General features: G+C 51.9%; 1 protein-coding gene across 12 annotated transcripts in view; it reads left to right on the top strand.

Annotated features, from left to right (window-relative positions):
- Positions 1–22,067, top strand: part of CELF5 (CUGBP Elav-like family member 5) — a 46,845-nt gene that overhangs the window by 1,769 nt on the left and 23,009 nt on the right. For all 12 annotated transcript variants that reach the window (XM_065933892.1, XM_065933969.1, XM_065933985.1 and 9 more), the window contains exon 2: positions 16,376–16,458. In XM_065933892.1, coding sequence (XP_065789964.1) covers positions 16,376–16,458 — 83 coding nt within the window. The remainder of the gene's footprint in view (positions 1–16,375; positions 16,459–22,067) is intronic.

Below are 22,067 nucleotides of genomic sequence, written 5' to 3'. Positions count from 1 at the left end.
GGCCTGGAAAATCTAACCGCTCCCTGTGGCCTAGGAGGGCAGAGGGCTTGTGCTCACCCACGAGTCAGGCTGAGGGGTCCACGGCTGTGTGAGTGGTCTTTCCACAACCCAAACCCCTGGTGTGTCCGAAGGGCTCATTTCTAGAAAGATTCTGATGGGGGTGGTGTCCACGTGCCCCCCCCCAAACGTTGAATGAAAAGCTGCTGGTGAGCTCTGGGTCTCAGAGACATATGGGGCGTGGGGAGATGGAGCCGCCCGGTGGTCCTCCCCTCTTTTCTCATTTTTAAATCACTCCTGGAGAACCCTACCACCCCCACAGCACGCAAGGATAAGGGAGAGACTGTGGCTGGATTTTCACTGACCTGAAAGCTTCAGTTTACCTGTTGTCGACAGAACAGGGTCTCATGAATGTGGGTTTTTTTTTTTTTCTGGCTGGAGAATGTTAGGACTGGGGGTGCCTCAGGGTGTTTCCCGTTTGCAGTCTTTCCTTGGAGGGTGAAAATTAAGAAGCTGGGTGTCCATGACATCCACTTTGCAGGAGCCCTAGGCAGGTTAGAACCCCGGATATAGGGCCTGGGGGTAACGGGGTGGAGAGCCTTCTCCCCATATCTACCTGCCCACCTCAGGACCCTCAGGACACCAAAGGAGGCCCCTCCTTATCCCACCTGTGCTGGGCCTGGTAGGACCTTATCTGTGTGAGGGAGTTGAGGGGGTGTTGAAGGTGGGAGTTGATTCAAGGGCCAGCAGCTGGGCTGGCGGCCTGTTGTGGGGGTGCTTATCTGTATGACTGGCCAGTGGCTGTCACTCTCTGGGCCTCAGCCAGCGGGAAGTGGAATGATGCGTGGGGAGCTGTGGCGTGGTGGGGAGGTCCAGGCACCTCCTGCCAACACGCATCTGGTTTTGTTTCTGGGGAACCTACAGGGTGCCTGCTGAGGGTGCTGGCTGAGAGCCCAGGGGTGGGAGTGTGGACCTCAGGTTGTGGAGAGAAATCCTCAGAGAGCCTCAGGGGCCCCTGGAGGCTGGGCACCAGGGGAGCTGAGAACACCGATTGTGGTCCCCGTGGCCCCTGCACCCAGCAGGAGAACGGACATCCAGTATTGCCTTATTCCCATGATCACCATCTCACCCTTAATTTTCACACTGGGGGGCCTGGTTGATCGCTGCTGATGGGATCGTGACTCCCACGGGCTTGTGAGCATCCGTGCATTTCATGTGGAAGGGAACCTGAGGCCGGAGGGGCAAATACTGGGTCCCAAGGACTGACCAGAGCTGCCCTTCACCCAGCTGTCACACACCTGTCTCCCACCCAGGCCAAAGAAGCAGAAGTGTATCTGCGGGATGAGGGAGTGACAAGCCGAGGCAGGATCCCCCCTTCCCCAGGGGTGGTGTTGGGGAAGGGAAGGGAGGGGGCGGGGCTATGACATCTGACGGCCACGGCCAGGGGTGAGGTGGGGGCACCCCCATTCCTAAGAGTCTGTGCAGGGGGCCTCCCTGCTGGGACCAAGAGAAAGGCAGGGGAGAAGTGGAGGTTTCTCTGGAAGAGGGCAGACCTGTGGGTGCTGGCTGTTTTTGTTTTTAAGATAGCGAGATGGAGACAGAGACAGGTGGAGAGACATGGCAGGAGCAGAGGAGAGAGATACACAGAGACACGGGGGGGGGGGAGGGGGCTGACGCAGCCTCCCCCCACCCACAGGGGAAGGCAGAGAGAGGGCGGGAGTTGGGGAGAGAGTTGGGGGACAGGGAGGCCGCGAGACCGCTTCCCCCAACTCAGATCTGCGCCTCATCCAGAGAAAGGCCTTGCCTGGTGCCCCCAGCCCAGCCAGGGGCTCAGGCCAGGAATTAGGGGGGCTCCCACTGATCAGGGTCCAGTCATCGCCCCCTCCAGCCACCTGCTGGGGGGACGGGCCCCCTCTGGGACCCTCCCTCGGAGAGGGCTGTGTGCACGTGCCCTCCCTTCCTCCCAGGTGCCTGGTGTGGCTCGGGTCCTCTCTCGCGCGATCGGCTTGAATATTAATACCCGCCCTGCCCGGGGCAGGCGCCCGCGATCGCTTCGTCCGCCGCCGCCGCGCGGCCCCCTTTATGGTAATCGTATATGCATTTGCATGTTAATGACAATATTTGTCTTAAAGCGGAGGTTGTGAAGGGGGCCGGTGAGGGTTGGGGGGGGGGGGTCGGGTAGGGGCCTGCAGTTTCCATGGGAGCACCAGCTGCTCGGCTGGCGGTTGGGGGGTGACGGGGGGTGGGGGGAGAGGCTGGAGCACGCCGAGCTCCAGGCATGAAATTCCGTGTGTGACGTGCCAGCCCCAGGGAGACGGCGGGCTGGGCGGCCGGCAGGCGCTGCCCGGTGGGAAGGAACGAAGGGAGGGGACAGCGGCGGGTGGGCAGGGAGGGGGTCGGGGGCAAGCCACCAGGACTGGCTGTGTGGCTTCGAGCTGGGCATGCCTCCCTCCAGGCCTCAGTTTCCCCAGCCACTCCATCCTCAGGGGGGTTAACAGGCTTTTATGAGGCCCCGGGGGCCTTATGGGTGACCATGACATCGTTTCTGCTTTCCGTTAGGCAGAGTGCATTGGTTGAGCGCCTGTTGTGTGCGGGTCTGAGACTCCAGGCAACAGGAATTCCTGGGGGGCATGATGGAGTCAACAGGCTGTGAAGCCACCTACTAATAGAACCGCTATTTCTTCCAGACCCAGGATACAGTGTCGGGCAAAATAGAGAAAAATCCTCTCCCAGGCTCCTCCCACCCCTAGATCCCATTTGGTGGTGGTGTGTATGTGGTGGGGAGGGGAGGGCACACAGTGAGGAACCGGAAGTTCCAAGGCATTGATGTCAGGGCTGAGATGGTAGATGCATATCCGCAGGGACAACCCAGAGGAGGCCCCAGCCGATGCAGGTGTGGAGACCAGGAGGGCTTCCTGGAGGAGGCAACTGATAAGGGAGAGCAGTTAGGATGTCTGGTTTCTCTGCATCTTCTCAGCTACGGAAACTCGGGCAGCTGCCTTCAACTCTTCAAGGCTCAGTGTTGTCATCTGTAAAAGAGTCGTGAGACCAGCGGGGCCTCCCATCTTGAGGAGAGTTAAGGGAGACAAGGGCCAGAATAGTGGTTAAAGCTCTTGACACAGGGCTGGGTGCGGAGTCTATGCTTTTTACGCTACTAAGATGAGACCTGAAGGATCTGTTGATGGGGAAAGGTCATCCTGGCAGAGCTTGTGCAAAGACCCTCCAGGTTGGGAGTGGATGGAGTTTTGCCTTGGTGCGGTAACAGCAGAGGGTCCTGGGAGCCCCATGGTTCCCTTTTGATGACATTTGCTCTCTCTTTAAACCCTGATATTGGCTGATGAGACCCTGGCCATTAAGAGCAGTCAGTAGGACCATGCTCATTCATTTAGCCAACACTTCCTGAAAGCCTTCTGGGGCCTTGTGCTAGGCAAGAGAGATCTGAGACCCCCCTAACGAGCAGAGCTACACACTCACCTATAGCTGGAATGGTCAGGGTGTTTCAATGGGAAGGGATGCAATGTTGAGAGAACTGGATAGGGAGCTGAAGGCTCTGCCTAGGGAATCCAGCTGGGTGGAGGAGGGGGATTAGAACTGGGGCTTTGAAGGGTGATTAGGAACTTGCCAGGTGGAGAAAGTGTTTCATGTATTTATTCACAGAAGCACTGTCTATGTTCTGAGCCCTGTGGTGGATGTGAAACACAACAGTGAGTCAGCCAGGTGAATGTCTCTGTCCTCGTGGATGTGGGAAGAGGGAACTGGGTTTGCAAAGGCCTGGAGGTTTGAAGGAGCACAGCTGGAGTCAAGGAGGAATTAGGTGAGGCATGGTAGTTGAGGCCAGGGAGTCAACCTTGAGGTCATGGACTCAACCCTGTGGGGCCTCTTATGTTGGACTGAGCTTGGATCTTTACTGAGGACACTGGGGAGCCATGGAAGAATTTAGAGCAGAGAAGGATCTCAGACCCGTGTGGAAAGAGAGCTTCATGTCCTGTTAACTGTCATTGCTCCCATCAGGCTCTTTCCAGCCTCCCAGTCTTATCTGTGATATGCACACTTCTCACACACCTGGGTGGATACAACAGAAGCTTCCCCTTGGGGTGAGGCTCACAGTGTGGAATGAAAGGGACACAAATAAACAGACACAAGCTTAGGTCACAATGGTTCTTGGAGAACCAGGTTCCCCCCCTGACATGGACAGACAGGGAATTGGGGCTCAGAGACAGGCGACACCCACACCCAAGTCACACAGCAATAGTTAGGTGTCACACCTCCCAGCCCGAGACTTGACCCACCTTGGAGGAGAAATAAGGGAAGGAGAGAAAGAGATGTGATTGTGGAGATGTAGACTCAAGGTGAAAGCCATCCAGCGTTGCTCATTCTCCTTGGATTGAAGGTGACCAGAGCCAGAGGAAGGGGCTGCTCGGTTGGAAGACATTTACCTAGCAATAGTCCTGTTGATCTGGGGCCATGGTGATCATCACTGACATGTAAGTTCTGCAAGGATAGGGACTGTGTCCTGTTCACCATTTTGAAGTAGAGCATGTGGATGAACGAAGGTCTAAGGGAAGGAGAGGATGAGAGGGTGAGGGGGTGCTTGGGTGTGGTGGGGGGTAGCCTGGCCAACAGATGATATGTAGATGGCTGCAGGCATGAATGGATGGATGGTGATGACTCGGTGGGTGGATAATTGGATTGCTGGATGCAAGAGTGGGTAGGTGGATGAAAGGCTGAATGGATTGATAGATATCTAAGTGGATGAATGGGTGGATGAATAGATGGATGGAGGAATGGATGGATGGATAGATAGATGGAAAGATGGTTGGGTAGACAGATGATGGAGGAATAGAAGCATAGAGGAATGGACTAGGTGAGTGGATGGATGGATGGGAGGATGGAGAAATGGATGGATGCATGGAAGATGGGTGAATGGATGGAGGAATGCGTGAGTAGATGGGTGGATGCATGGGTGAGTGGATGGATTAGTGGATACCTCCTCAACATTTACTACCTTCCTCCCCAGCAGGTGAATGGGAATGACCATCAGCTTTGCAGTCCAAGAGGCTGTTTCTATTCCTGACTCTGCTTTTCATTTCTGTTTGATCTTGGGCAAACTGCCTTATCTTTCCTGAGTCTTAGCATCCTTGTAAAAGAGGAGTATCAAGAGTTCTCTTACAGAGTAGTTGTAAGAATTAGCATTAATTTGTAGAATGCAAATAATGATATGGTTAATGCAATCCCTGTCAATAGCATCTTGCACATCATCGGTGTTAATAAATGGTCTGGTAGCCAGACAGTTAACAGCTGTCTGTCCAGTCTCTGGGGTGTGCCAGGCTTTGTGCCTGGTTTGGGAGGACACAAATCAGTCTGGGGGAAAAGAGGGATTGACACTAAATGAGCAAACAGGTAAGACTTGGGTAGGAGCAAGTTGCTATGGAGGAAGTAAAGAAGGATGTGTCTTGAAGGGTGACAGCTTACTGCGGGTGACCAAAGATGTCAGGAAGCAACATCTGGGATGAGCCTTGCATGGCAGATGAGAAAGCTGTTGTTCTAAAGCCAAGAGAAAGGCATTCCAGGAAGTGGACATGGCGTGTGCAAAGGTCCTGAGGTCAGAATGAGTTTGCAGTGTTGGGAGAAGGGGGTTGGAGCAGAGTGAGCCAGCAGGAGAGAGGGAGGAGGGGAGGGCAGGGAGGGAACTTTGAGCTTTTACAGGTTGGTTGGTGGGAGCCCTGAAGGGCTGTGGATAGGGAAAGGTCAGGGTCCCTTAGGGAGCTCTGAATCTGGGGAAAGTGGGTCCTCCATTTTCGACGTGGGGAAACTAAGGGACAAAGAGTCCCAGAACGTGGCTGGACATTTCTGCCACCACAGTTGAGCTCAGCTCCTCTGAGGGGCTTCTGAAAGGTGGCAAGTTGCCTGGAGGCGCCCTGAGGGTAGATTGGGTGAGCTCCCTCAGCAGTCCTCTCACTTTCCCCAGCAGCCTTTGGGGGTGGAGTTCCCCACACCTGAGAGGTGAGAAGGGGGCGCTCATCACATCCTTGTCCCCGACTCTCTGCTAGGAGGAGGGACCTGAGGAGTCATTCCCGCCCCATCTGGGGTCTCCAGAGCAAAGGAGATATATGTGGGAAGTGCAGGCTCAGAGAGGGGAGAGCACCTCCCCAAGGACACACAACAAGTTCATCACAGCAGTGTCTGTGCTGGAAGGGATTTGTCATCATCTAGAGCTACCCCATGTGGTTAGGCAGGGCTGCAATGTGTTGTGAGAAAGTGGACAGGACGCTGAGCAGTCCTAAGAGCGGTGATGTGTAGTGATTTAAAAAGTCAAATCTCTTGGTGGGATCCAGTAGGGAGGGAACTGGTGAAGTGGGCCTCACCCAGGGCGATCCTTAACCAGGGAACACTGGACACTGTCTGGGGATATCTGTGGGGGTCATGACTGAGGGGGCTCCTGGCTGTGGGTGGGGCCAGGGGTGCTGCTCCATCCCCACAGTGCCCAGGGCAGCCCCCCTCCCCCTCACACACACAGGATGACCCAGCCTGGATGTCCGCAGTGCCGAGTGGGACCCTGATCAAGGATCACACTAACTTTCTGGCCTGAGCAGTTGCTGGTCAGCCTGGTGTCATGGAGACAAGCCCGCAGTGTGTCAGAACAGGACCTTGGAGTCACCCTGACTCTCCCTGTCTCACACCTCTGCTCCGCTATCCCGCCCTCCTGATGGCTCTGCCTTCTAAACCTCTCCAGTCCACTCATGTCTCCCCACTTCTCTGTCTGCCCCATCATCACCCCCTGGACTAGCTTGGTCTCCTCTCCCCTGGTCTCCCAGCTCCCACCCTCACCCGCCACAGTCTGAACTTCTCCCAGCAAGCTGAAGGTCGCTGTGAGCACCTGAGTCAGGCCCCACCCCTCCTCTGCTCACAGTCCTCCAGGGCTCCCACCTGCCTGGGGGTAAAACCCCAAGTCCTCCCCATAGCCCACAAAGCCCTTTATAACCTGCCCCTCCCCTCCTCCCTCTCTTTCCCTCTCTCACTCTGCTCCAGACACACAAGCTCCTTGCTGTTCCTTCAGTACACCAGGAATGGTCCTGCCCCAGGGCCTTTGCACAGGCTGTGGCTGCTGTCTGGACCACACTTCCTCCCTCGTCCTCTGCAAACCCCACCTTCTCAGTGAAGTCACCCTGTGGACCTGATTTACAATCTCAGCCACTCTCCAACACTCTGCATCCCTCTTCCCTGAGTCCTTTTTTTTCCCTCTGTGAAAATGAAAACTTCTGATGTACTGTAGAGTTTATTTATTTTATTTGTGTTTCTCTCCTCCCAGTAGACTAGAAGCCCTATTAAGATGAGGTATTTTTGCCTTTTGAGTTCACTGCTATGTCTCCAGTGCCCAGAACAGTGAGTGCCTGAAACTCAGCAGGTGGATGTGTGGATGCATGGATGTATGGGTGGATGGAGAGACAGCTTGACATATAGGTGGATGGATGAATGGGTAAATGAGTGAATGATGGATGGATACATGAATGGATGATAAATGAACGGATAGATGGATGGGTGAATGGATGGATAAGGATGGACAGATGGATGGATGGATGGATGGGTGGATGAGGTGGATAGGTGGATGGACCAGTGAATGGTGGATGGACAGGTGGATACCTGGATGGACAGGCAGATGGTTGGTGGGTGAATAGACAGATGAATGGTTGGATGGATAGTTGAATGGGTGGATGGACAGGTGGATAAGTGAATAGATGGATAGACAGGTGAATGGGTGGATGGATGGGTGGGTGCCCTGATGGAGTAATCATTGGTGCAGCAATGGTGACTATATCCATGGGAGGAGTTGACATGGGCACAGGCCGAAGGTCATAGGTCCAGATGAACCCTGAGAAGCCCTGTTTGTAACGTGGAGACAGAGGAAGAGGCAGCAACAGAGGCTAGGAGCAGCAGCCAAGGAGACAGGAGGTCGGGCTAGAACAGCGTGCCTGATGAAGCATGAGGCCTGGGTCCTAGGTCTTGCCCTCTGGACAGAAGCCAGTGAGTTCATAAGTGGAAGGAGGGGCAGTGAACAGGGGGGTGGGGTCCATCAGCCCCTCTGTTCCCAGTGAAGTGGAGGACAGCTTCAGGATGAGAGGGTGGAGGAGGAGGTGGAGAGGGCGGTCAGGGGCAGGGGTGGTGGAGAGGTGGCCCCACAGCAGAAGGGAGTGTGGCCTATAGTGCTAAATGGATGATGTTGTGATTTTATGGATGAGAAAGTGAAGGTTCAGCGAGGTTAAGTGGCTGGCCCTAGAGCACACAGCAGGAAGGCATTGGGCAGGATTGGATCCCATCTTTAATCACCAGATTAGAGCTGAATTTAAAGAACTAGAATCAGGGGTGCCAGTGTGTGGTGAGGGGGTGGGATCAAAAGGGTTTGAGATGAGGGGTTCGCACAGTTGGTTATGGCTGGGGAGGGGAGATGTTGGTGATCAGAGAGAAACAGATCATCTTTCCTGCCTCTGTTTTCTCAGCACACCTGGCGCATGATTGGTGCTTGGGACTGACCCCATGCTGGGCGTGGTGGGGGAGGGGAGGCAGGAAAACAAACCAAATGGGGTCGTTGCCCACAAGGTGGTCTTGATATTAGCAGGTCATCTTGGGAGCAAAATCATTCATTTTGCAGTCAGTATTTACTGAGCACCTACCGTGACTATTTAGGTACTAGGGACTCAAAACTGAACACCACCCCCGCCCCCAATCCTCTTGGAGTGACATTTCAGTAGGGGAGAAACAAGAGAAAAAAGTGTGACATTTGAGATGGTTCTAAGGGCACTGGAAAATATAGAACGGGGCGGGTGGCGGGGGGCATGTTTGAGGACTGTCATTTGAAATGGAGTGCTCCAAGGAGGTTTCACTGGGGGAGGTGACATTTGAGCCAAGACCTTAAGTAAGTAACAGAGTAAACCGTGCAGAGATCAGAGGGAAAATACATCCCAGAACAGCTCGTGCAAAGACCCTGGGGCAGGACCGTTCCCGGGTGTGTAGAGGAACAGTCAGGAGGCCTGTGTGTCTGGAGCAGAGTGAGCGAGGGGGAGAGAGGAAGGAGGGGAGGGCAGGGAGAGGAAGGAGCTAGTTGTGCAAGGCCTTGTGGAAGGACTTGGTCTTTTACCCCAGGGAGGTGGGAACCCTAGAGGGCTGTGGGCGAAGGAGGGGCGGGGCCTGACTCAGGCGCTCACAGGCGCCCTCTCGTGGTTTCTCTGGGGAGGACAGAATGTGGGGACGAGGGCGGAGCCAGGGACCACAGCGGAAGGAGAAATGAGCAGTCCAGGTGGGGCTGGACAAGGATGGAGACCATGTACAGTGGCCAAATTCTTACTGGGCACGAGCTGTGTATTGGGCCCAACGCTGAGCACTGGGGACACATCGGTGACATGGACACACTCAGTCGCTAGCCCTCCTGCCCCGGCATCAGTCGGGGATGGGGAGATTTCCTGGAGGAAGAGTGACTCAGCTGGGACCGGCAGGTTGAGGAGAAATGAGCCAGATAAAGATGAGGGTGAGGGTGTGTGGGCCAAGGAAATGGCAAATTCAAAGGCAGGCCAGCGAGAGGCCAGGTGTGGGGTATATCCGGGGTGGGTGCAGACAGGGCCAGCACCAATGTCCATCGGGATCAGTCCCTAGACCTGTCAAGCTCCCTGGGAAGTGACAAAAATCCCAGACTTATGCCTGAACATGAGAGCTGTGAGTAGTAAAAAGGAAAAAAATTGTTTTTCCTTTTATTTATTTTTTGAGTTTATTTTGTGTTTTCTTGGTGGGGTTTTATTTTGTGTGTTTCTTGGTCACACTGCATGGCTTGTGGAATCTTAGTTCCCTGACTAGGGTTTGAACCCAGGCCCTCCACAGTGAGAGCACAGTCTTAGCCACTGGACTTCCAGGGAATTCCCTGTTTTCATCTTTAAAACAATTGTTTTTTTAGTTCATTAGATCAATGTATTAAGCTCCCAAGACCTAAATCATCCCCAGTGCTGTGGAATTTTCTGGGACTCAGAAGCCCTTTAGCCACCCCCAGTTTGCCTTTAGTAGCAGGGGTTGTTTCCGACTCGCTGTGTGACATCAAGAAAGTGGCTCAGCATCTCTGGGCACGGGTTTGCTCACCTGTAACATGAGGATACAAGTAGTGTGAAGCTCCAGGGATGATAGGGGAGGGGCTTCAGCACAGAGCTTGGCTCCATGTACACAGCTGGTACATCTTGGGGGGTTTTTCAGTCAGTCCTGGAGGGTCCTTTCCATAAAGACCTGCAAACCCTCAGATTCAGCAGGGCCCAAACTGGGTTCCGCATCTTCCTTCCAAACTGCTTCTCCTCCCGGGTTCCCATCTGTACTGGTTTGCTGGGGTGGCCATTACAAATGACCACAGATTCTCAGCCCTAAAAGGCAGAAGTCTGAGATCAAAGCTCTGGTCCCTCTGGAGGCTCAGGGAGGGTCCCTCTGGCCTCTTCCAGCTTCTGGAGGCTCCATGCTTCCCTTGGCTTGTGTCTGCATATGTCCAGTCTCTGGTTTCGTCTTCCCCTGTCCTTCCACCTGTCTCTCCTCTTCTGTCTTGAATAAGGATGCTTGGCATTGGATTGGGGTCTACTTGGTTGTCCAAAATGACCTCACGTCAAGATCCTTGATTATATCTGCAAAGACCAGATCAGGTCCCATTCACAGGTTCCTGGAGTGGATGTATCTTTTCTAGGGGGATCACTATTGAGTGCCTGAAGATGCTCCTCATCTTCTGGGATTTCCCCAGCCCTGTATCCCTCACTCTGTCTCCCAGGCTGATGACACACAGGGAGGTGTATCCATCTGTCTCTACCCAGCCTGGGAGCCTTAGCATCACCCATCAGTCAAAGTGTTGTCCCCAGAGCCCCAGCTGAACAGAGACCTGTTGCTGTGGAGGGACCATGGCCACTTCTGCTCCCTTTCTCAGAGAGGAGCATCTCCAGGGCTGAAGAGAGGAGCATCCCTGTGGGCTGGGGGAAGAGCCCTTTGTCATGGGTCATGCAGATATGGACTTAAGTCCCAGCCCTGTCATTTCTGTGGATGACCTGGGCCACTGGGAACTTCAGCCTCCTCATCTATAAGGTGGACACTCTTCTCCCCACCATCAAAGGCTCTGTGGGGTCACCCTGAGTCTCCACTTTTAGGAAGACTGTATCATTAATGATTCAGTTTATTCATGTATCAAACAGTTGGTGTCTAGATTGTTCATGGCCCACAAGGGTCTTTATATGGAAACCCTTAAGCCCACCTTTGCTTGAAGTATGAACGGTTTGAATCGAGTTTTAAGACGGTGGTGGAATTGGGTGACTCTGCCACTCTGTACTCCAGGGACCAAAACCCTAGAGATGCAGTGGATGGGAGGGGAGCCCATGGCATCAGATATTCCTGGCTTCAAATTCCATCCCCACCCCTTACATGCTGTGCAGTTATAAGCAAGTCACTTTACCTCCCTGAACCTCAATTCCTCCATACTGTGCATCACATCCACCCCCCACAGGATTCCTGCAGAGAAAAGAGGGGTGTGAAGTAAAGTACCCAAGACAGCGACCGCCCTAAGGCCTCAGTGATTGGCTGTTTACTGCTACTATTATCATTATCTTATAATAATGGGGGATATTGTGGTGCAGAAGGGTTAGGACTGGGGTTAAACTTCAAAGGTTAAAATCCCACCTCTGTGTGACTTTGGGCAGACAACTCAATGTCTGTCTGGTGTTTCAGTTTCCTCATCTTAAAATGAGGAGAAAGATAGATACAATGGTATCAATTCTTTGGGGCTAGGCTGAGTGTTCAAAGGGTTCATATGAGTGATGTCCCTGTAAGATGCTTGGCACTCAGTGGACTTCAATTATTACTGTCACGTTACAACTTTGATTTGTGAAATCCCAAAAGCTCTGATCTTGGAGCAGAGAACAGAGGATCTTGGTGAGAGGAGGGATCCTCAGGATTTCCCAGCAAAGAAATTTCCTCTCTGGGGATCTGATGCTTGCTTAATCCCAGTGACAGGGAGCTCCCTCCCAACAAAGAGCACTATGATGAGATGGATCAGTTGGTAGACAGCTTTCATACATTGAGGAATTCTCTTGTTTCCCAAAGATACCCCCCCCATTAGTCCCTGCTCCACGTTGTCAAGAGGTCAACCTTTGTCCAGACTTTGAAAATAGGGGTGGATGTGAAGGAAATCATATGGTTGAGCCTTTTGGGCAATTGGTTCTTGGAGGTGGGGCTGCCTTCTTGGCTCTCTATAAGACCCCAGGGCTTGGCCAGCATGGGACTTGGGGTGTGTTTTGCTGAATTCCTGGCCCTACTCTTATCATGAGGCTTCCCTAGTGGCTCAGATGGTAAAGAATCTGTCTACAATGCAGGAGACCCCGGCTCTATCCCTGGGTGAGGAAGATCCCCTGGAGAAGGAACTGGCAACCCACTCCAGTTTTCTTGTCTGGGAAATCTCATGGACAGGGGAGCCTGGTGGTCCACAGTCCACGGGGTCACAAAAGAGTCGGACATAACTGAGAGACTAACACACACACTCTTGTCGTGGACACGTCTGGTGTGTGGGGTGAGGGTAACCAGGGCTGGAATCTCTGAGAAGAGGCTCGCTCAGTGTGGGCACTGGCTGGGCTGAGAGTCCCCTGGGAGGGTCGCTCTAGGACTAGGACACAGCAAACCAGACCCCCAGCCCCCAACTGAAATGTGCTCCACGCCTCTTCACTATTGGGTCCAGCCCCAGATTATCTCAGAAAGGTGAGACTATTTTAAGGTTCCTTTCAGGGCAGGGAAGGCAAGGGTCTGTGGTCCTTCCCATAGGCCCTAGGAGAAATTTTTGGAAAAGATGCAAATTCCAGGTAGTTGTATCCAAGTGGTTAGCACACAGTTCACGGTGCCTCTGATGTTCCACTGTGTGATCCTGGGCAAGTCACTTCCCATCTTGGTACTGCAACCCCTCATCTGCAGAACAAGGACAATGCTAACAGCTCCTTTGTGGGGTTGTTGTGAGGATTAAATGAATCAATATTGAGAATAAGCTTATTAGCATTAAAAACTAGGGAGATTTAGGGACTTTCCTGGTGGCCCAGTGGTTAAAACCCCACGCTTCCAATGCAAGGGTCCTGAGTTTGATCTTTGGTCAGGGAACCAGGATCCCACATGCTGTGCAGTATGGCAAATAATAACAATAAAGAAAAAATCTAAGGAGCTTTATTAACATCATTAGAGGTCTGTATTCATTGGAAACTGTATTGTTAGGGCTGCCGAAATAATGTGCTTAAAAAACAGAAATGTATTTTCTCAGTTCTAGAGGCCAGAAGTCTGAGATCAAGGTGGTGTTGGCAGGGCCAGCTCCTTCTGAGGCTGTGACTGGGTATCTGATCCAAATCTCCCAGCTTCCAGTGGTGCTGGAAACCCTTGCTGTTCTTTGGCTTGTCAATATATCATCCAGATTTCTGCCTTCATTCTCACATGCCATTCTCCCTGTGTGCCTGTCTCTGGATCAAAGTTTTCCCCCTTTATAAGGGTACCAGTCCTATTGGATTAGGGTCCACCCTACTTCCAGTATGACCTCACCGTAACTATTATATCTGCAATGAAATAAGATCACGTTCTGGGGTCCTGGAGATTAGGAGAAAGACTTGAGTTGATGGAGAAGGGAAACAATTCAGCCCTAACAGAAACTGAAAGTCAAGGCTCTGTTTATCAAGAAATGGGTAAATATGACACATTTTCACCAGTTAGAAAAAGAAGCTAAGAGGCTGGAAAGAGATAGGGCCAAGAAAACAAGGAAACATTTCAGTACCAGGGACAGCAGCTCGCGTGTTTTTCTTTTCTTTTTCTTTTTTTGGTTGCTGGTTTTTTCCCTCTATCTGGCTGCAAGCCTTCCAGACAGACCCACAGGCTGGCAGAAGGTTGTTCAGGGGTTATACCTACCCTCCTAGGGCCAGCACACTCTGTCTTCTGCATATAGGGCTTCACAGGCAAGAAAAGACCCAAGGAGAAAGGGCTTTGCCCCTCTTTTATACCTCCCAATTTCTTTCCGGCCATGCCTAATGTCTCTCAGGCCTTATGGCTATTTCCTTAGTGCCTCTGCATTCCTTGAAGACCCTGGAGATTCAATTCAGAAGATAGAAACTCCAAAAAAAAAGAAAAGAAAAGAAAAGAAAAAAAGCAGGAAGAAATGTGTTGGGAGAAGATATGGGCATTAAATAAAACCAAAAAAGGATAAGCACACACAATATATAAAGAGGGTGTGTTTGTAATATCTCCCATTACAAATTTTTATTCTGGTAAAATATGCATAGCAAAATCTTTCATCTTGACCATTTATAAGTCCACAGCTCAGTGGTACTGAGCACATCCATATTGTCGTACAACCATCCCCACCATCCAGAACTTTCTCATCTTCCCAAACTGAAACTCTGTCCTCATGAAACACTGACTTCCCATCCCCTCCCCCAGCCCCTGGCCCCACCATCTACTTCCTTCTCTCTGTGGATCTGACTCCTCTAGGACCTCATTTGAGTGGAATCATACTGTATTTGTCCTTCAGTGTCTGGCTTATTTCACTGAGCATCATGTCTGCAGGGTTCATTCATGTTGTAGCAGGTGTCAGAATCTCCTTTCTTTGTGGTCCTTGTATAGATGGACAGCGTTTTGTTATCCATTCATCTGTTGATGGGTATTTGGGTTGTTTCCACCTTTTGGCTGTCCTCAATAATGCTGCCACGAGCACAAGTGTGCAAATATCTTTTCGAGTCCCTGCTTTCAATTCTTTGGGGATATATACCCAGAAGTGGAATTGCTGGATCATATGGTAATTCTATGTTTAACTTTTTTGAGGAACTGCCAAACTGTTCTCCACAGCCGCTGCACCAGTTTTACATTCCCAACACAATTTTTAAAAAAATGAATGTTAGAAGCTGTCCTCAGCTCTGCCTGGTGCCCCTTCCCCAGGGCCCCAGGGCCCCTCTCAGGCCTGGGTCAGAGACTCCTCCCCACCACCAGGCCCAGCTGGTGGGAGCAGCCGGTGAAGTGAGCGCAGCCCAGCAGGACGCAGCTTTAATTAACTCCAGCCTGGGGCGAAAGTGATGCCCCCAGAGCTGTTCCCAGGGGCTCTGCACGGGGAGTCCCCGTCGGGGGAAGCTGAGAGACCATGGGAAGGGAGCTGGGGGTGAAGGACCCAGGACTCGACAGCATGAGAGCAGCCAACGATGGTGTCATTTCAGTCCGTGAAACTGAGGTCCCCAGGGGTTAGAGAGGCAAACCCAGCTCTGAGGCCTGGATCCCAGTGTCCATCCCAAATAATCTGCCTGCATCTCCCACCCCGCAAAATATTTTAAAATATCTTTAATCTCATTGGCCTTTCTCTGGGCGCCTCCCTCTGTTCAGTTCTCTTCCGTCTCTGCCTTTCAATCTTTCTTGTCTCTATGGCTCTCATGCCTCGCACCCCCAGGACGTCTTCCAATCACACCCCGGCTCTGGACCACTTTAGAGCCGGCCCCGCCCCTTGCCTCTCCTGATTGGTCCTTCCATTTGGCGCCACGCCTCACCCCTCTAGCTCCGCCCCCGCATCTAGGTTGGTCCATTCCACTGCACCCTCGGAGCATCTGTTCTGATGGGGAAAACCGAGGCGCCCACACAGGTGCAGCGGGCCATCCAAGGCCACAGAGTTGGCTAGTGGCAGAGTCACTGTGCCCCTCACTCCAGTGTTGAGGCCTCTTCTGGTTCCTTGGGGCTGCTAGTGCCCCTCATCATTCTCCTCCCTGGGGCGGCAGCTCTGCCCCTTTCCCCTTCTCCCTTCCCCCACCTCAACCCGCTTTTTAGCATCAGCCACCGATTTAATTAACAGCTGATTCGCCTCTCTGCCTTTCCTGTCTCACCCTTTCGGAAGTGTGGGGATGGGAGGGGAGAGCTGAGCTACTCTTAACTGCCCCATGCCAAAGGGGGCTTCAGCCTCCTTGTCTCTATTTTTAAAATTATAGTGAAATACACATAATTTAAATTTACCACCTTAATCACTTCTCCTTCTTTTATTTCCTAAATTTTTAAAATTGTGGTTGAATACACATAACAGGAAGTTTGCCATTTTAACCATTTTTGAGTGCAGAAATTAGTGGCTTTAAGTACACTTGCATTGTTGTGCGAACATCTCCACCATCCGTCTCCAGAACTTTCTTATCTTCCCAAACTGAAACTCTGTCCCCATTAAACACTGACTCCCCATCCCCTTCCCCAGCCCCTGGACCCCACCATCTGCTTTCTGTCTCTGTGGATCTGACTCCTCTATGGATCTCCTGTGAGTGGGTCACAGGGGAACTTCCTGTGAGCATGGATGCACAGCATCCTTTTCTCCTAACACCTCTATTTCTCTCCCCTCCAGGCTGTGCCTTTCTCACCTACTGTGCCAGGGACTCCGCCATCAAAGCTCAGACTGCCCTGCACGAACAGAAGACCTTGCCCGGGGTGAGTGCTGGATGCTGCTGGGAAGTGAAGGGGCAGATGGAGGGGATGCCGTCAGTTTGGGGAAGGCTAAGGTCCTTCCTGGGATCAGCTGTGAAGCTCATCTGCCTCTGAACTCAGAAAGAGACGAATGGAGCAGAGACACAGAAATCACCAGATGGGCATTTCTTGTGTGTTAACTGCATCCCAGGCTGTACACTTCATGTCAGGGTGGTCGTGGCGGTTGCACACTGCATGGGGGCACCTGACTTCACATGAGAGTGTCACTGGAGGATGAGGAAGCATTAGCAGGCAGAGGGACAGCAGGTGCAAAGGTCCAGGGGCAGGATGGTGCCTGGTGTGTTGGAGAAACAGCCAGGAGGGCTGTGTTCCTGGAGCAGAGAGAGCGAGGGGGAGAGAGGGAGGAGGGGAGGGCAAGGAGGGGGTGGAGGCATATGTTCAGGGCCTTGTGGGCCTTGGGGAGGAGACTGGACCCTACCTACCTCTCACCATAAGAAGGGAGGGGATTTTCTTTCCTCTTGTCCTTATGGAGCAAGTAAAGCTGTGGCTCCTTATGTGACATTTCCTCCCCAGGGGAGGCTGGCCCAGGCTCTGGGCCTGCTGGTTCTCTCCTGTCAGCCCTGTCCTCTTTGGGTGGGCAGGAGGTCCCTGCCCTCAGGAAAGCATAGAAGGTCCCCCTCAGCCTGCCAAGCCAGGTCTCCAGTGAGGTCTGTAGCACCCGACCCCATGAGTTTGGGGGCAGGAGGTGCCGCCCTTCCCTCTAGAAATCTCAGGGACCCTTCAGTATCAAGGGGCTTCAGAGGATGCTAGGGTGGCATCTTGCCATTCCTACCGGGAGCATGGATGCCGCACAGCTGAAAGTGGACAATCTGGGGTTCACTTGCCAGGAACAAGAAGCTGTGGCATGAGTTTGACTCAACTCTGAGCAATCATCCAAATGTTTGGAGGGGTGGCCTCAACCTTACCTTGCAGAGCAAAGAGCCCCTCTTTGAAAGGTGAAATGGCAGAAGCAAGAGCATACGCTATGGCAGCTACATCAGCAGGCTCCTTGTTTAGTTTCCACCTGTTGTTGCCATGTGACAATGAACCAGTAACTCAACCTCTCTGATCTTCAGCACCAGAAGAGTATAATGCGGTGGGGTAGAGGGAAGAGTGTTGAGGAGGTCACTGAGGGCTTCACTGAGGAGGTGGCCTTTGGGAAGAGACTTGAAAGGTGAGGAGGAAGGACATGCTAGAAGAGGGGACAGGATATGCAAAGGTGAACAAACACCATCTGGAATTCACTCTTCTCCCTCACTTGGACCTTCTGCCAATACCTCCCCAAACCAACAGGAAACTGGAGCGCAGGTCCCTCCATAGCACCCAGGGGCACAGTGGAGTTCTGTAGATTCTATTAGTTATCTCCCGATGTGTCACAAATTACTCTTCAGGGACTCCCCTGGCAGTCAAGTGCTTAAGACTCCACACTTCCACTTCAGGAGGCACAGGTTCGGTCCCTGGTTGGGAAACTAGGATCCTGCATGCCTCACTGGATGACCAAGATTTTTATTTATAAAAATAAATAACAAAAAAATAAATAAATAACAAATTACTCCTTAACTTAATGGCTTCAAACAATCAGCATTCATTGTCTCACAGCTGCCAGGGGTCAGGAACTGGGGCATGAGTTGTCTGCATGGTTCTGGCTTCTGGTCTCTCCTGAGGTTTCAGTGGAGTCATCAGCCAGAGCTGACTGTGGCTGGCAAATCTGGCCCAGTGCATGGCTATTGGCTGGAGGCCTCAGCTCCTCTCTGTGGGCATCTCCCCAGTGCTTGCTACTTGAGGGACCTCACAGCGTGGCGACTGGCTTCCCGCAGGGCATGTGATCTGAGAGTGAGCCAGGAGCAAGCCAGGATCTTTTTTAAAAAAAAAATTATGTATTTATCTATTTATTTGGCTGCACTGGGTCTTAGTTGCAACATGCAGGATCTTTAGTTGCAGCCTGTGGGATCTAGTTCTCTGACCAGGGATAGAACCTGGACCCCTGCATTGGAGCATGGAGTCTTAGCAACTGGACCATCAGGGAAGTCCCAGGCTCAGGACTCTTTGTCCTCCTCTCTCTGCTTACTCTCCTAGCACAATCCAGTTCTTTCATCCATATCTATCCTGCCAGCCAGCCAGCAACCTTTTATTAAGCACCTACTTAATAGGCCTGATGCTGCACTTCTCTCACCAGTTCTGTGTACAGAAGATGCCCTTTGGTGACTCCTTCAGACACCCCATACCCAGCAGAGCTCAAACTGCCCACAGCATCCCCTTTGAACCAGTTTTTCCTCTCTTCCCCTCGCCCCACCCCAGCTTCTCGTGGTCATTGGCAATCCTTGGCCTGTAATCCTTCCAATTCCTGCATCTGTTGTCAGGTGGCCTTCTCCTCCATGTCTACATCTCTGCCATCTCCACCGCCTTTCTCTTATGAGGACACCAGTCCAGTCCTGGATGACCTTGTGCATAGATCTGTCACTTAGTTACATCTATAAAGATATCATTTCCAAATAAGGTCTCACTCACAGATTGCAGGGGTTAGGTATTGGACACGTTTTTGGGGAGGACAGCCATTCACTTCACTGCAGGGGGTGACCACAAAATGAATAGCTGGATGGAAGGGTGACCGGGGAACAGCATCTCAAGGGAGAACCAGGTGACCTGTGGTGATGACCTCATGGAGGGCAAATAGGGCAGCTTTCTGGAGGGGGAAGCATTGGAGCCTAGTGATGGGGAGGGTGGTGGCAGATGGGGGTGGTGTGAGCACAGAGCGTACTGAGGCATGGAGGCAGGAGTGTGCCTGGCAAGCTGAGTGTGGGAACACACAAGAACAGAATGGAAGTTTACTGCCCCCAGGGACACTAGGCAATGTCTGAGGACATTTGTGGTCATCATGACCATGGCATCTCACAGGTAGAGGCCAGGGCTGCTGTCCCACACCCTACAGTGCACAGAACAGCACCCCCCCTCCCACAATAGAAAATGATCCAGGCCCAAATCAGCAGTGCTGAGGTTGAGGAACCCTGTTTAGGAGAATAACGAGCTGGTGAATGTTCTAGAACAGTGCCAAGAGAAATATATAGAATGCATACCACATACAGCATTTAGATTTTTCTAGGAGCAGCGTTTAAAGGTTAGAAAGAAACAGGTGAAATGAGTTTTAATGCTTTCTTTTATTCTAATGCACTGTCTCAAAAATCCTATCAAGAGGCTGTCAGTAGGGCCCACGTAAAACTTACTAATGAGATAGTTCACATTCTCTTTATTTCATCTTAAGTGTTTGAAAATCTGGTGTGTGTCTTGCACACCCTCAATCCCTCTCAACCAGAACACTTAGTGGTTATCAGAGATGCTCAGTATGGAATTGCATTTTATAAAATTGACTACTGAAAAAGTAGATTCCTTTGCTCAAGTTGTTGTAAACCTACTCAGAGCTTTTCCAAGAATGGAGTCAGTTTTTAGACTTTTTTGTAAAGGATCAGAGAACAAATGTTTTCAACTTTGCCAGCCATACAGCCTCTGTTGCATCTGTTGAAAGCACAAAACAATCACAATGACTGTGGCTAAGTGCCAATAAAACTTTATTGACAAAAACTGGCTGGGGTGGGGTGCATAAAAGGGCTGTAGTTTGCCCATCCCCATATTGGGCTATCACCATCCAATAGAATTTACTGGATGTTCCATCTCCACTGTCCAGTAGGGTGGACACTTGCTCCATTTGGCTATGGAGCCTTTGAAAAGGGGTGAGTGTGACTCAGGGACTGAATTTTTAACATTATTTAACTTTAATAGATGTAAATTTAAACTTCCACTGGCTACATGTGGCTAGAGGCTACCATCCTGAACACTGCAAAATCTAGAATGTTCTAGATCAGGGATCAGCCACCACGTTAGACAGTGCAGATCTAGAATATTCTAGACTCTTCGACTGTGTAGACCTAGAATGTTCTAGACCCAGGAGCATGGTGCAGCGTCATTATATGTCTAGGTTAGGGAGTTGTCTGTCTCTCTTTGACACCAGCTCACAGCTGAGAAGGGGTTAGGGGCCTCAAGCCACCTCTTCTCTGAGGGCTGTTTCCCTGGTGTTATCATTGTCTCCCGGCACTTTGGGGGCACCTCATCCAGCTGCCATGTCAGCAGGACCCTGGGTCTGCTCTGGCCCCATGTGACAGGCACGGGGACTGTGGTGAGAAGGAGGGGACTTGTCCCAGGTCACCCAGCAGGGTGAGCACTATGGTTCCACCCACCCTCCTTCACAGACCTTGAACCTGTGGCTTCTCTGGCTGAGTTTCCTGTAAGCTGCCCCCTGCTCCCTGGAGGTGAGGGCAGATGTTTGATAAATAAAGAGGAGGCTCAGAGCTGGATCCTGGGAACACAGGGGCTTGGCTTAAATTTTTGCTTAAAATTTGGAAAATACTGCACATTTAGTGAAAAGTGCATGCAACCCAACTGACTATAAAGCAAGCACCCCGTTACCGCTGTGCACCCGGAAACCAGCCCAACCCATGTCCCCAAGCCCAAGCCCCTCTCCTGTCATTGGAGGAGCCACTGGTCTGACTTTTATGGCAATCATCCCTTCCTTTTCTTCTGTTACCATGAGGATGAGATTCAATATCATGCCTTGTAGCTTTGTGCCTTGTCACTGCTGTGTGGTATTCCACAGCCTGGATGCACCATTTATTCATCCATCCTCCTGCTGGTGGACATGTGAGTTGTTTCTAGTTTTGCTGTTAAGGCACAGAGATCCTTGCCAGTGTTTTGCTCTGGGTGGACACATGCCACATTTGGGCCAGTCTCATACACAGGAGTTTGGGATCCCTGAATATGTGTGTCTTCCAAATCTGATGAGAGAAGGGGTTGATTTTGGGGGTGAGCCTCCCTCCACAAGAACACCCACAGAAATGGAACCAGTCTTACAGTAGGAGAGCTGGAGGCTTGCTCACTAATCGCACAAGGAGACATGGGGTCTATTGGACAGGAGGACCATTTGCCTGTCAGCATGTCTGAGCACAGGTGTCTAAGCCTCCTCCCAGGTGTCAATGCCAGAGGATGGAGCCTTGGCTGCGGGAGAAAGCCTGCCCTGCAGGGTCACCTGCTGCATGTGCCTGTGCACTGCCCGGGAGACAGGGGCCCTGGGCTGGGCCATGTTAGAGACAAAGACAGCCAGCACCTTTCCTATCCCTGTGTGTGTGTGTTTGTGTATGTGTGTGCACTGGGGGACACAGTGCAGATCGACACCTCTGTCTCTTCATCTTTTGATGAATGAGGGAGTGGTCCCAGTGGTCTGCCAGCCCAGTGCATCTTCCCCCACCTTGGCACAGCCGATGCCCCCCCCCCCCCCCCCCCCGCCGCCAGTGCTGTTTTCTGCAGCAAGTGACACACACCCCTTCCAATTCCCACCTCGAATGTGACAGCGGAGTCCCTGGGGGATGCAGTTTAATCAAATCTCAGCATTCTGGAATAAGATCCTACAATGAATAACAGAATCCCAGAATGGACCACAGGACCCTGGAATCCACACAGGGCCAATGCCTCCAATTGTCACAGGGATTCTCCGCTGGCCTGTCACACCCAGGGTGGGGATCCTGGGG

Source organism: Muntiacus reevesi, chromosome 1, assembly GCF_963930625.1.
Source record: "Muntiacus reevesi chromosome 1, mMunRee1.1, whole genome shotgun sequence".
Classification (NCBI taxonomy): domain Eukaryota; kingdom Metazoa; phylum Chordata; class Mammalia; order Artiodactyla; family Cervidae; genus Muntiacus; species Muntiacus reevesi.
This window is presented reverse-complemented; position numbering and strand designations above follow the sequence as displayed.